General features: G+C 41.6%; 1 protein-coding gene across 5 annotated transcripts in view; it reads left to right on the forward strand.

The window, feature by feature from the left end:
• Positions 1 to 13,040, forward strand: part of CRAMP1 (cramped chromatin regulator 1) — a 46,392-nt gene that overhangs the window by 28,792 nt on the left and 4,560 nt on the right. For 4 of the 5 annotated variants that reach the window (XM_014890213.2, XM_088174694.1, XM_088174693.1 and 1 more), the window contains 10 exons: positions 1,513 to 1,687; positions 3,858 to 4,039; positions 4,695 to 4,769; positions 6,003 to 6,084; positions 6,774 to 6,878; positions 7,522 to 7,700; positions 8,251 to 8,319; positions 9,605 to 9,839; positions 10,156 to 10,320; positions 10,972 to 11,117. In XM_014890213.2, coding sequence (XP_014745699.1) covers positions 1,513 to 1,687; positions 3,858 to 4,039; positions 4,695 to 4,769; positions 6,003 to 6,084; positions 6,774 to 6,878; positions 7,522 to 7,700; positions 8,251 to 8,319; positions 9,605 to 9,839; positions 10,156 to 10,320; positions 10,972 to 11,117 — 1,413 coding nt within the window. The remainder of the gene's footprint in view (positions 1 to 1,512; positions 1,688 to 3,857; positions 4,040 to 4,694; positions 4,770 to 6,002; positions 6,085 to 6,773; positions 6,879 to 7,521; positions 7,701 to 8,250; positions 8,320 to 9,604; positions 9,840 to 10,155; positions 10,321 to 10,971; positions 11,118 to 13,040) is intronic. The other variant, XM_088174695.1, reaches the window with a different exon arrangement.

The following is a 13,040-nucleotide window of genomic DNA, read 5'->3' on the forward strand; positions in this document are numbered from 1 at the left end:
AATTGAAACCTAGTAAAACATCTTTTACAAAGAGACAGAGTTCAGCAGATCTGCTCAAATGCCTGTGGTAGACAGGATGCAAATGTATCACTGTTACCAAACACTGAGTTCTTTGATCCTTCTTTGTTGGTGATTTAGCCTCCCTCGAAGCTCCTTTTGATTCTGGTTCTACAGATGTGGAATGAAGGATTTTATAAACTTAAACCCATCTTTGTTCAGAGGCAGCTCCAGATATAGACTTTGTTTGAACTGCAAAGGCTTTTGGTCTGACATCTCACAGATCTGGGATACTGTCTCCTCTTTGGCATCTACTTTTGCTTCTGATGACACAGGTGACAGCTAGGTATGGCATGCACAAACTATAAAGAAGGACATCCCTGACACTTGAGGGGAGAGGAATTGAAGGGGGAGAGAATCCAGCAGTTAGGATTTACATGTGTTTTCCTGTCTCTTTCACACTCTTGGCTGTCTTGAAGTAGCGTAGTGCTGCTGAAAAATAAGGGAGCTCTTTAAGGATATGTACCATATTGTACATTCCAGCAAAAAGAAGGAACACAACCTTTCATTTTTCAAATACCACTGTTTCACTGTTTTCAAATTCTCACTGTTTTTCAGAAAACCATACTCTTCTTGCAGCGTGAACATTGTGGCACTGATATTGCAAAGGCCAGGAAGATATTTACTGCCTCATTGAAAGCACTGTAGATGTCTTGAAAGTTGCATTTCATCAAATAATGACAGGAAACGTTATATTTTTGCTACAGGGTATTTAAAGAGGAAGGATTGATTGTGTGCATGCCTGCTGTTTTCTCCAGATGATCTGTAACATCCAAAGCAGCCAGCTGTGCTGTGGTTCATTCCTTAAATGAAAATCTTCAGCATAAAACAAACTGTGAAGTGGCATTGCAATAGAGCAGGAGGCGTAATTTTAAGCCTGTGATTGCACACAGATTCCTTAAAAAGGGAGGGTTTTCTAGAAAACAGTTTAAACAACTTAATGAAACAACTGTATATGCCTGGAAAATTATTGAAGTGCATGTGTCTCTTGTTAGTGCTGTGTTACAGTGTGAAAGAGAAGGGAAGGGAAAAAATTCAAAACTCTGCTTGATTAGAATTAAGAGAGAATTTAAATGTTTTCGTCCAGATGTATTTCTCACCACAGCAACCCTCTGGATGGAGTTTATGAAAAATAGTTTTGCACTGAATTAAAGCCAACACCTTTTTTTTTCTCTTTCTTTCTCTCCCACGGTGATCCAACACATTGCATGAAGTTTGTTGAATGTTAACCCAATTGTAACATAAATTACTATATTGAATTGGTTACATCCAACATTGCTAAATGGGCAGAAAGGTAATTTCAGCTGCCCCTCACCCACACTAGGAGGTATTGCTTAGAGTACTTTAAGGTATAGTAGTATATCAGATTTTAATTTTAAGGCTTCCTAAGTACACTGAGTTTCACAATACATTTGTTCTACCAGCACACAGTGTTCATTTAATGTGCATTTTCAGACGCCCGAGATGAGCTCCATTGCCACGTCACCTATAAAGCCTGCTCAGGAGGAGCAGTCCCTGACTCCCCCAGGAAAGGTGATTGCCATCAACGCCAGGAGTCCAGGCTGTTCACGGAATCAGTCTGCCCTTCGCAACAAGGCTTTTTCTCCTGGTGCTGCTTCCAGCTCCTCAGGCGAGTATTCCTAAAAATCCACTTGATGAAATCAACTTCTTAATACCTCACACTATGATGAGAACTTCCCAGTGATGGAGCACTGGAATGAGGAGTGCTCTTATTCTTAGGAACTTCACTGTCTGAGAGCATTGGTGTGTGTTAATTTGCTGTAGAATTGTCCTAAGTCCGGTGTTGCTTTGAATCTTGAATAAAAATGCACATCAATAATGCAGTTCACAATCCAAAAGAGCTCTCGTTAGTCGCTTTTAGAGAAGATACTTGTGTTTTTTGGAGCTGTGTCATGGTTTAACCCCAGCCAGCAACTCAGCCCCATGCAGCTGAAGAGTAAAAGTGAGAGAACTCATGGTTTGAAATAAAAACAGTTTATTAGGGAGAGCAAACACCATGCATGTAAAGCAGAACAAGGAATTAATTCCCTGCTTCCCCTGGGCAGGCATGGTGTTCAACCATCCCCAAGAAGGCAGGTCTCCATCATATGTAACAGTAACGTGGGATGGCAAAACACCCTCACTCTGAATGTCTACCCCTTCCTTCTTCTTCCCCCAGCTCTGTATGCTAAGCATGACCCCTCATAGTATGGGATATCACTGTGGTCAGCTGGGGTCAGCTGTCCTGGCTGTGTCCCCTCCCAGTTCCACATGCATCCCCAGCCCCGTCTCTGGCAGTGTGGGGCAAGGAGCAGCAAAGGCCTTGACCAGTGTAAGTCCTGCTCAGGAGTAACTAAAGCATCCCTCAGTTATGAACACTGTTTGCAATACAAATCCAAAACTGCCACTGAAGAAAATTAACCCCTTCCCAGCCTGAACTAGCACATGATGACTGGCACAGGGTGTGAGATCTCAAGAGAGTATCAGCTTAAAAAATAGGCAAGTAAATGCCCAGTATAAAATCTGTTGATAAATAATTATTGAAAATTTTCTCTGCCATCCTGCCATTATAGGTTTAAATTAAACATTAGGAAGAAATTCTTCCCTGTGAGGGCAGTGAGGCCCTGGCACAGGTTGCCCATAGAAGTTGTGTCTGCCCCTGGATCCCTAAGAGTGTTCAAGGCCAGGTTGGATGGGGCTGAGATAGTGAAGGTGTCCCTGCCCATGGAAGGGGGTGGAATGAGATGATCTTGAACGTCCTTTCCAACCCAAACCAGTGACATGATTCTATGATTATGAAATAGAGAATGATTATGAATTGCCTTTTATTTAATAGGAGGTACAGCTGTTGTAACCTGTGAGCCCCGGCCATGCAGGCCAAGAATTTCGGTTCTATGCTTCAGCCCAATTGCATTTGCCACCAAATGTTTATGACTTCAGGAAAGTTTGTGACAGTGTTGGGGTTACTGGGACCAGTTGTGATTCTTAGGCAGTCCTTTTCACACCCCTGGTCTGAGAAGCAGTGAACCCAGGAGCAGGATAACTGGGTTAACTGGTGCTGTAAAGCACCTGTGTGGAGAAAGGCACGTCTTGGATACCTCAGAGTGACAGGCCAACAATGCTGGCTTTCATCCAGGCTGGCTGCATGCAGAAGGAAATCCTACCTTTTTTTTTTTTTTTTTTTTTTTTTAATATAAACAGGAAGTTTTAGTCAGACAAGCAACCATTATTTCATTGTGTCAAATGTGTTTTGGAGACAGTCTATCTTTGGGAAGGTCTTTTGGTAAATTCATCTCCACTCCATCACTGGATTGATTTTATTGGGGTTGCACTTCGAATTACTATAGGGAAAGCAGGAGTGTAAATAAATCATACACACTGTAAAATGCCTCTGTGTTTGTATTATCTTCCCCTACATAAGAAGTGGCGGATATAATTTGCTTACTGGGATAGGCCCTCAGGTATGCCTACAAGCTGAACAAATAAACTTATTGTCATGGTCTATGCGGGGCTGAAAACAGGGCTTCAATTCTAGTTTCTTAAGTAGTGTAAAATTATATTTAATCCCCTACTTCCAAGTATTTCAAAGTAAGTGAATATTAGTGGTATCCATAGTGGGTAAATACTGTCAGTTTCCAGGTGGGACAACTGAAATATGGAGAGATTGATGATTTTGGAAGCAGCTGATGACAGAGCCAGAAGCCTTAAGTCCCAGCTTTCTATGATCCTTCTGTTACTAAACAGTTATTTCCTTCTTGTTTTCACTTTATTTCATTTAAATTGCTGTTAAAATCTCCTAGGTTTGAGAAATCTCCCTAGACCTCTCTTGGTGGCTAGTCCTTCAAGTTCTGTGAGCACTGAGGCCGACAGTGGACTGTTTGCAGTCCCTACAACCCTGCCCCCCAACAGCCGCCATGGGAAGCTGTTCCTACCCAGCAAGGAAGCAGAGCTGACTTTCCGGCAGCACCTGGACACCATCAGTGTAAGTGAGGTGGCTGAATAGAAAACGCAGCGTGGTGTGCATGAGCCAGCTTCCAGGAGGTATCACAGGGATTCTGAATTCATCAGAAAGTATGGGCTCCCTTGTGGAGCCATGCTTATCATGCTCAAGTTTAACATTGTATCAACTGAAATGAGTCAGATTTTGACTATGTATCTGTACTTTGAACTGACACTATCTGTTCAGGTAATTCAAATCTGAATGCCATCACACAGCCCGATGACACTGATTTGCTGTCTAATTAAATTGCTCCAGGAATTTATGTGCCATATTTAGCAAAAACTGATCCCCGTCTGATGTGGAGCTAATTTTAAGACAGCCTCATTGCTGTATTTAAGTCAAATTCTAATTTTTATGTACACAATCTCAGTAAGAGTTTTGTAGGAAGGTGAAGTAGTTGGTAATGAAATATCTTTTTTGTGACAAAGTTTTGTCTCCATAAAAAGAGAAGAAGAAATACTGTCTTGGTGGAAAATATTCTGACTCTAGCAGGAAGGATATTGTGCTATCTGAAACAAAACATAGTATTTTAGTTAACTCTTAATTCATCTATATTGAAAATAAGAATTTGAGGATATAATTTATTCTGTGTCTGGATGCTTAAAATACTTGTAATGCATTTCTTGTTGTTGTCCAGATGCAGTCGGACTTCTTCCTGCCAAAGCCCAGGAAGTTACGGAACAGGCACTTGCGGAAGCCACTGGTAGTACAGGTCAGAGCAAAGTGTAAATGCCTGTTTTACTCCCTGAGTATCAGTAAGGCTGTAGTGATTTGCACATTACAAATAAAAAGCAGAATTTCCCGCATGCATCCACCGGAAATGGAAAGCTGAAATTATGAAGGAGCAAACACTTCAGTCGCTAGTGGAACTAGCCATGTTACATTCCCTGTATGAAGAATATCAAGAACAGTGGAAGTCCAGTGCCTAAGGTAGTTTGGAAAAATAAAAAAGCTGCTGGAACAGGCTTCTGGAACCTGGAAGCAGGTTCTGCTACCTGGGCCTTCTGGTGCTGAGGAATAGAAAATGTATCCCTGTGCTGTCCTGTGCCGGCAGTGTTGGAGCTGGCAGTCCTCTTAACAACAAAATCTTTCTTTATATCCTTTTCCGGCTTCCTGCTCAGTAGTGGATGTTAAACTGTGGTGGATATTAAGCCTCTGTAGAGAAATAAACCATAACACACTTTGAAAGAGCAATGATTCCTGGGAAAAAATGGGGCTTGGAAAGAGATGTATGGAAGGAGTGGCCTGTTGTTGTGGTGCTTTGGTGACAGACAGGCATTACCCTCCTTTAGACTGCTCTGATAACCCTGGGGAAAGGCATGTGTCACCTGGGACACCAGAGGCAGGTGAGAAAAAACAAAACTGAAACATAAATAATAGTAACCTACTGGGGAAAAGAAAGTTCCCAAGTGTCACTATACCTTTTTTTCTCTTCTGTTTTGTGTAAGAGTAGAAGACACGGAAATTACCCCCTGGACTATTCTTTGATCCTGAGGTCTTCAGATCTGGGCAATTCCATATGTTTTAAGAGCTCCCAGTACACACAGCTATCTCAGTCAACCACACTTGCTGAATTTTAATGGTAGATCAGTTTGTACACAGACCAGGTCCCAAGCTTAAGAGCACTGCTGTAATTCTGAGAGAGATTTGTAAATCACTGCAAGTATAATCAGAGAGGATTACAGTTCTAATCAGCATTTTTCTGAGAATTTTCCACATGGAAATACCTTCTTTTAGTAGTTTACAGAGAAAATACATCATTCCTGTCTGTAGCTTTTTTCTCGAGACCACACTGATCCCATTGCTGTGTCTGGTGCATGATTGTAATGCCACAGAAATATTCTGCTTATTCTGGAAAGTCTTGTGAACTCCTGTAACTTACACAATGAGTATTGCCCTCTGTCTGTGTTTAAATCTATTCTGGTTTATTGTTTCTCTCACATAGAGAACACTGCTCCCCAGGCCATCTGGAAATCCGTCCCAGCATGTCTGTTCCTTTTCTATCTTATCCAACTCATCCATTACAGGTGAGTGTAGCACTTCTATAAACTGAAAAGTGTCCCTTAAAACTGCATAAAGAAGTAATATCTAAAAAAAAGAAAATACTCTTTCAAAATGACAGTGTCACCAGCCTGCAGAATGATGGGATTGCTCTCCTGGATCATTGTTAAGCAAGTCGTGCTTTTGATAAAAATTTTTTCTTCAGTTTTTGAAGACTGAAATCACAGAAGAGCAAGGAGTTCTTAACAGAGAGACAAAATTTGGAATGAAATACTTAGATAGAAATTTTTGTTCTGTAGGGTATAATGATTTGTCTAGATTTTGTATTTGGCTTTCTCTAGTATCTGGGGTACTGTCTAAATTTTATACAGCATAAGCAATCCACTGCCCATATGTCCTTTTCTGCTGGTACACTCTTGAGTACAGTGGTAGTACAGGTGATCCCCCACGAAAGGCAGCATTGAGACCTGAAGGGTTGCCTTCACTGACAGTATGAGAGCAGCTCCAGTACCACAGCAGCACTTGCTGTTGCATGTCCATGGCAAGACACTGCTTAGCTCAATCATTATTTTAGCTCTATTCCATCAGCTCCACTACTTGCATTCCTGCAGCTTGCTGCTGTTTGGAATTTTTTTGCATCTATTGAACTGTGTTGTGTTCTGCTTTAAAGGTGTTAGATTTCATTTGCCTGAAAGGTATTAATGCTTCCCCCCAGGGAGAGGTTCATTTCGGCCAATCCCATCTGCACTGACTAAAGCTGCTGTTTCTCGTCCAATTGTGCCCAAAGTTCTTCCAAAACAGGCCACCAGCCATCTGTCTAGTAAGTCATTCTGAATTCTGCAATAAAAGCCATGCTGGTGTCCTCCAGGCAGATACTGTCTCACAGCAGTGTGGGTTCCATAATTAGAACAATTAATGAGGTGAAAACAGTGACTGCATCTACGTTTTACCTAGAGGATTCTTTTGAGATGAGAAGACATACAGATGTTTGAAGTGGATTTTAAAAGATCTGGGTGAGGTTGACCCTTATAACAACTTAGATTTTTTACATTGAGTCTACATGGCTGCCAGAGGCAAGATAACAAAACAAGGCTCCATTGTTTCTAGAGCTCCTCGAGTAACCCATAGGAAATTTCTGGAAATTGCATAATGAAATACTTACCAATTTGGAGGACAAAAAAGGAAAAAATAGAAGAAGAGGATGGGAGGGGAACTGGGGTGTTTCACAACTATTTTGATATACCTAATAAGAGGTTGGAAAGGGCAGGAAAGTTAAACATTTCAGCTAAAAGCCGTGTTACCCTTGGTGCAGAGAAGATGATCAGTTCGTTACCATTGCTGCTTTTTTACATAGGTTGAGTTTTGACTCTGGGTAAGTTTAAAAAAAAATCATCTTTTAGAGAATCATAACAAAGCAAAGAAGAAGCTTGTGATATGTTTTTTGGTTTTTTGTTTCACCCAAGGTGCTATTGACTTGGCAGCGAAAAGTGCTGGCATTATCCCTGGTAGTCACGTGCCTGTCCTGGATGCAGATGGTTTGCCAGGAGTGTCTCCATTGTCACCAGATGCAGTGCCCACGGTGGTGACAGGGCAGGAGCCAGCAGTAGCACATCAGAATGGAGGCTCTATCACCACTGTGGAGGTCAGAGGCTCTTAAATGAGCTTTTTTCAAGTGCTTAACTACCTTGCTCTTTCATCGTATAAAAAAAGCTGTATTATTATGACTCCTCAGTGACCTTTCTCCTGGAGCTTGCTGTTAGATACTGCTGTCATGGCAGACCCAGTATGCATTGTGTCGTATGTATTTGGGGTTGAGGGATCAAATCATCATCTCATTGAATGAATTTCCATCCTGTACAATGGTTTGCAGCTGGTTAAGCATTGAACTTGAAATGCCAGAAATGTACAGAAATCTGGTTTGAAAAGAAATAATGGAATTTCAGAAATTCAGGAGGGGATCTGGTGCAAAACATGGACTTTTTGGGATTGCATTTGTAGTGGAAACTATATTTCTCCTTGCTGTTTCTTCCATTGAGACCCAGATACATGTTAGTCCATGTCATATTCTCAGGGAGTTGATGGACAACAACATGAACGACATGAGATGTATGAAGAGCATAGATAAATGGTGATAGGCCTTTGTCTGTTCCCTCCCCAGCTGGTCACTCAAGTGGTTTCTGTTGTGGTTGCAGGGCTCAGGCCCGGGGTGCCGGGTGCCATACATCAGCTTGCCGACCCGGCCCGAGCAGGATGGCTTCCAGGTACAGTGCTCTGGAATGGATAATGTTCTGTGAAAATACCACTGGTATTGTTAGTTAAAACTCTGTACTCCCAGGTAATTGTGCACCACGGGTACTGTCTGGTGGAAATTGAATCCCTAGAATCTGAAGAAATTGAAAGAAGTTTAGGAAAGCTGCTTAAATATGTGTGTGTGTCATTCCCTAAAATCAAAGTGAATCTGACAGTCCCTGACCTGTGAAGAACAGACAAGTTTTACATATCTCTTAATAGAGTGGAGGAGTTTATAATCACTCTGCTATATCTATGTGTGTATTTTAGACATCACAAGGAGAGATTTCAGCAGTTTGCAGTCCTGCAGCCTCCATGTTGACAAAGGAGGGGTATTAGGACTGAAAGTATGATTGTAATGTCAGCATCCTTTCCAGAGATTCGCTGTTCATTGTGCTGGATCCAGTAAGACATAGACAGATACTTTAGAGTAACTCTGATGGCACTTAAATTGTAAGAGCGTTGTCGTCCTGTCCCCGGACTCTTTCTCCAGTGGCATCCAGGACCTGGTGCTGGATTTTTAAGTCTCAGAATACAGGCTCTTCTTTTCTTCAGTGGGAGCGCTTTCCATGCTCCCTGTGATGCTTGCATGTGAAAAAGGTCAAATTAGTTTGATTGGAGATTAGGATTTTTTATGGGACAGATGTTAGGACATGAACTTATGAGGCATTTCTTGTGGTAATGGGGCCTTGGGTTCTGGTTCTTGCTCTTAGGACAGCTGTGTATACACTACATCAGAAAAAAAATACAGTTCTACAATGAGGTACTGGTAATAAGACTCCTTTAAGATCTTAAAGAATTTTGGGAAGTAAAAAGTGAATAAATGTGAGTTACCAGTTTTAAATATCTATGTACTTTTCCATCATTTAAAGGGTTTTTGCCTATACAAAGGCAAATTAATACATACTTATTTGGAACTGTCTTGTAAATTTATGAAAATTATATTAATTTTAAGATTATGCTTGTTCTGTTATGTAGGATGCTTTGAATATTTTTTTAGAATGTTACAGATTCATATTTTTTTAGATAATTTCGCAGGATATGGGCTGAATATATATGCTTACCAGTACTTTTCATTAAAATAGTACAGATTTATTACATAAACAGTATATTCCTCTAATTTAGGCATATTATCTACTGGATTTTTTCCCCTTAAAAGTCTGGTTTTAATCTGACATTTAAGAACCAAAATGTTGCTTTTTAGTTTTCCAAGTTCTTAATAAATTTATGAACAATTAATTCTGTTTCTTGTTATAGGGTACAACAGTCCTTTCTCTGCCAGAACTGGCCAAGACTTCTCTCCAAAATGGTCTGTCCACCCCTCCACTTCCCTCATCAGAAGCTTCCAGTACTCAGCTCTCTCCTCCCAATGTTTCTGCTCTCTTGGATATTTCCTTGCCTGGACCACCTGAAGATGTGCTTTCCCAAGGGGAACCTGCCACTCAGATCAGTGATTCCATCATTGAAATAGCCATCAGCTCTGGCCAATACAGTAAGTCTAATATTAGCTAAAGTCTCCCCATCAACTTGAAAAAAAATCCTTGACATCTTACATAGCAGCAGAAACTTTTCCAGGAAGCAGTTCTTGGGTTATGAAGTTTTTGTGGGTTTGGGATTTTTTTGTTAGTTTGTTTCCAAATATATGTTGGAAATAAAATTCCGTGCCTGGCCTTTATTTTCTAGCAAATATGGGGCGGGGGGGTTATTGTTGTTGTGTGAGTTTCTTTCCTTTCTCAACAAAAGTTGGTGCAGTGTCCTGTAACTTTACCATATTGACTGAATTCGTGATCTCCAACATTGGCTTTCAGGTGAAGGTGTTTCTCTCTCTCCTGCAAAGCTGAATGGCAGTGACAGCTCCAAAAGTCTTCCGTCCCCATCCAGTAGTCCTCAGCAGAACTGGATTGCGTCTCCCACCCATGATCCCCAGTGGTACCCCAATGACTCCACAGATTCCTCCCTCAGCAGCTTGTTCTGTAAGTGTTCAGATGCAGAGAAGTGCAACCAAGAAGTACTTTCCTCTTAACAAAAAACGCAACGTTGTTTATCAGAAGTAAATCCTTTGAGAAATTATAAACCCAGTAGAACATTTGTAGAATTATTCCAAATACTTCTTGCTTTCATTTCCAGTGTTGCCTTGAGTACATTTTCTCTCTCTTCACAAGTTTGCTCCTGAAGAGATCCCATTGCTAGACTGGGGCCCATAGCTTGGGACAAGTAATTCCTTGGCAGTTCCTTGTAGTTTGTTTGGAGCCTGACTCATCAGTTAGGGTGAGACATTTGGATGTTGTGCCAAAATGAACAGATGTCTTTGGCTCTGCTAGTGGAAGAATAGACTTTGTTGTGTGCTTGGTAAGTACTATCTCAAAGACATGAGGTTACTCACTGGGTTTGGTTGAGGTTTAGTTGTTGAGAGTTTTTTTTAATTAATAATTCATGGGGCCAATGTAATGAGTCTCCTTAGTCTTAGCAGTATGATGATGGTATCAATGCTGGTAACACACAATTTTTAAAAGATGGAAGAAATGGATATCTGTCCTCCATTTTTAATTTCCTTGTCCTTCTCTTTACCTTCCCAGTTAAAAACACTCAGTGCAGTGACTTATTGATGTGCTTTTTCTTTGTAGCCAGTTTCATCTCCCCGGAGAAGGGACGAAAAATGTTACCAACTCCAGTTGGGAACACCAGTGGCACCTCCTTACTGGGACCCAGCCTGCTGGATGGAAACTCACGGGACTCCTTTGTGTCACGTTCCCTGGCAGACGTGGCAGAGGTATGCCAGAAAATTACACTCAGAGTCTGCTTCCTCTTGCAGTGCTGGAAATTGCTGGGTACTGTCCCTCAGACCTTCCTGAGATACTTCCAAGGCAGAGGTGCTTTGACATCTGCACTTTAGCTCAGTAAAAAAGGATTACAGTCATAACATAAAGATGTACAATTATCTGAAGGTAATTACCCAACACCGGAGTTGCTGTGAGAAGCTGCTGTGAGTGCCTTCAACCCAGGTTCTTTTTGCTGAGGGAGGTCTTATTCACCTGTTGGATATACCTTTGTTTTGACAGAGAAAGATTTAATCATTCTGTTCTGTGTGGTCCTGCTTTGTAGAGCAAGAAACAAAAGTGCTAAAGATAAGAGAAACAATAATAGTGATGCTACAATACAATTGGAAGCCTGGTAGGAAAAAACAAATAGGTCAAGAAGGAAGAAGTAGGACATGGCTAATACCAAGTCACCTGAGAGGATGGCAGAAGATTCTGTGCTGCTGAATCTGAATAGCTGCAGAGCTATCCCTTTGTTTTGAACTATTTTGAAGGGGTAGAATGAAGCCCAGCAGTTTTTAAGGCTGTTACACACTTAAGGACAGAGCTCCCTTTCAGAGGGATGGATGGGAAGAATGAGCTACAGGAACATTATGCAACTTAGCAAGGAAAATGCAGTCCTGCTCTAGGAAGGGATTAAGGTATAACCCCCACAGCAGTATCAGCTGGGGACTGGCTGTCTGGGAAGCAGCTCTGCTGTAGCTGCATATGCCAATAGACACGAGCTGAGCGTGATCCAGGGCAGATCCAAAGGTGTGGAACCAAAGGGGAGCAACAATGTCATGAGCTGTTCTTAGTAGGAGCATGGCAGGGATATTGAACAAAATTATGATTACCGTGCTCTACTCTGTAGAGTAGTAGAATCTACCTGCTGTGAGGCCATGTCTAGAATATTGTCATCAGTTTAGAGCACCCAATATATAGGAGAGAGATTAACCAGAGCAAGTTCAGCTGAGGGTTACCAGGACGATCAGGCGGTGAAGAAAGGATGATGTCTAAGCTTGTTCAGCCTAGAAAAGGCTTCAGGGTGCAAGGGACCCTGCTGCCTGCCAATGCCTGCAGTAAGGTCATTGAGAAGATGTAGTAAGCCTTTTATGGAACAGTGACATGAGGTGGGAGAAACAAGCAAAAGCTGAACTGAGGAAGGTTCTGCTGCGTCTATAGAAAAGCTTTTTCATGTTGAAGATAGGCAGGCAAGGAAACAGGTTGCCCAGAAATGTTATGCAGTGTCTGTCTTCGGAGCTTTCCAGGGCTCACCTCAATAAAGCTCCGAGTAAGTTGGTCTGTCCTTATAGATGAACCTGCTTTGAGCAGGTGGTTGAATTAGAGACCTCTTCAGGTCCCTTCCAGTCTCAGTTGTCCCGCAGTTTAGTTATTAACTTAGTACAACATCACATAACTTCTATTTTCTTGGGGACATGCCCTCATGGAAGGAATGTGTCATTTGTCTATTGCCCTTTGGGTTTGGATAAGGAGGTTCTATACAGGCCATGTAACCAGGAGCTGCAGCAAGGTCATGCAGATTTAGTGTGACATTGGCAGCTTCAGACCTGAAACACAGATCCACTTCTGGCATAAAGATTCTGTTTGCTTGGTGGTGAGAAGCTGTGAAGGTGTGTTCTAATTAAAGAAATGTATGATCATTTATTTGCATGGATTTGAAGTGACATTGTAGCCCTCAATATTACCAACTCGCTTTAGAAGAAAATAGGGTAAGCCTCCATGCACAGGAGAGCAGTTCTTGTGGCAGAGATAATATCTTTAGATCATCTACCTGAGCACCCTAATGCTAAATTGGAGCAGTTAAGGCCTGTTGAGACTGTAGGTGATTAGGTTTTTTGGAAGCTTCCATTTAGTTGTGGATGAGAAGAGCTGTC

Source organism: Sturnus vulgaris, chromosome 16 (assembly GCF_052056855.1).
Source record: "Sturnus vulgaris isolate bStuVul1 chromosome 16, bStuVul1.hap1, whole genome shotgun sequence".
NCBI classification, from domain to species: Eukaryota; Metazoa; Chordata; class Aves; order Passeriformes; family Sturnidae; genus Sturnus; species Sturnus vulgaris.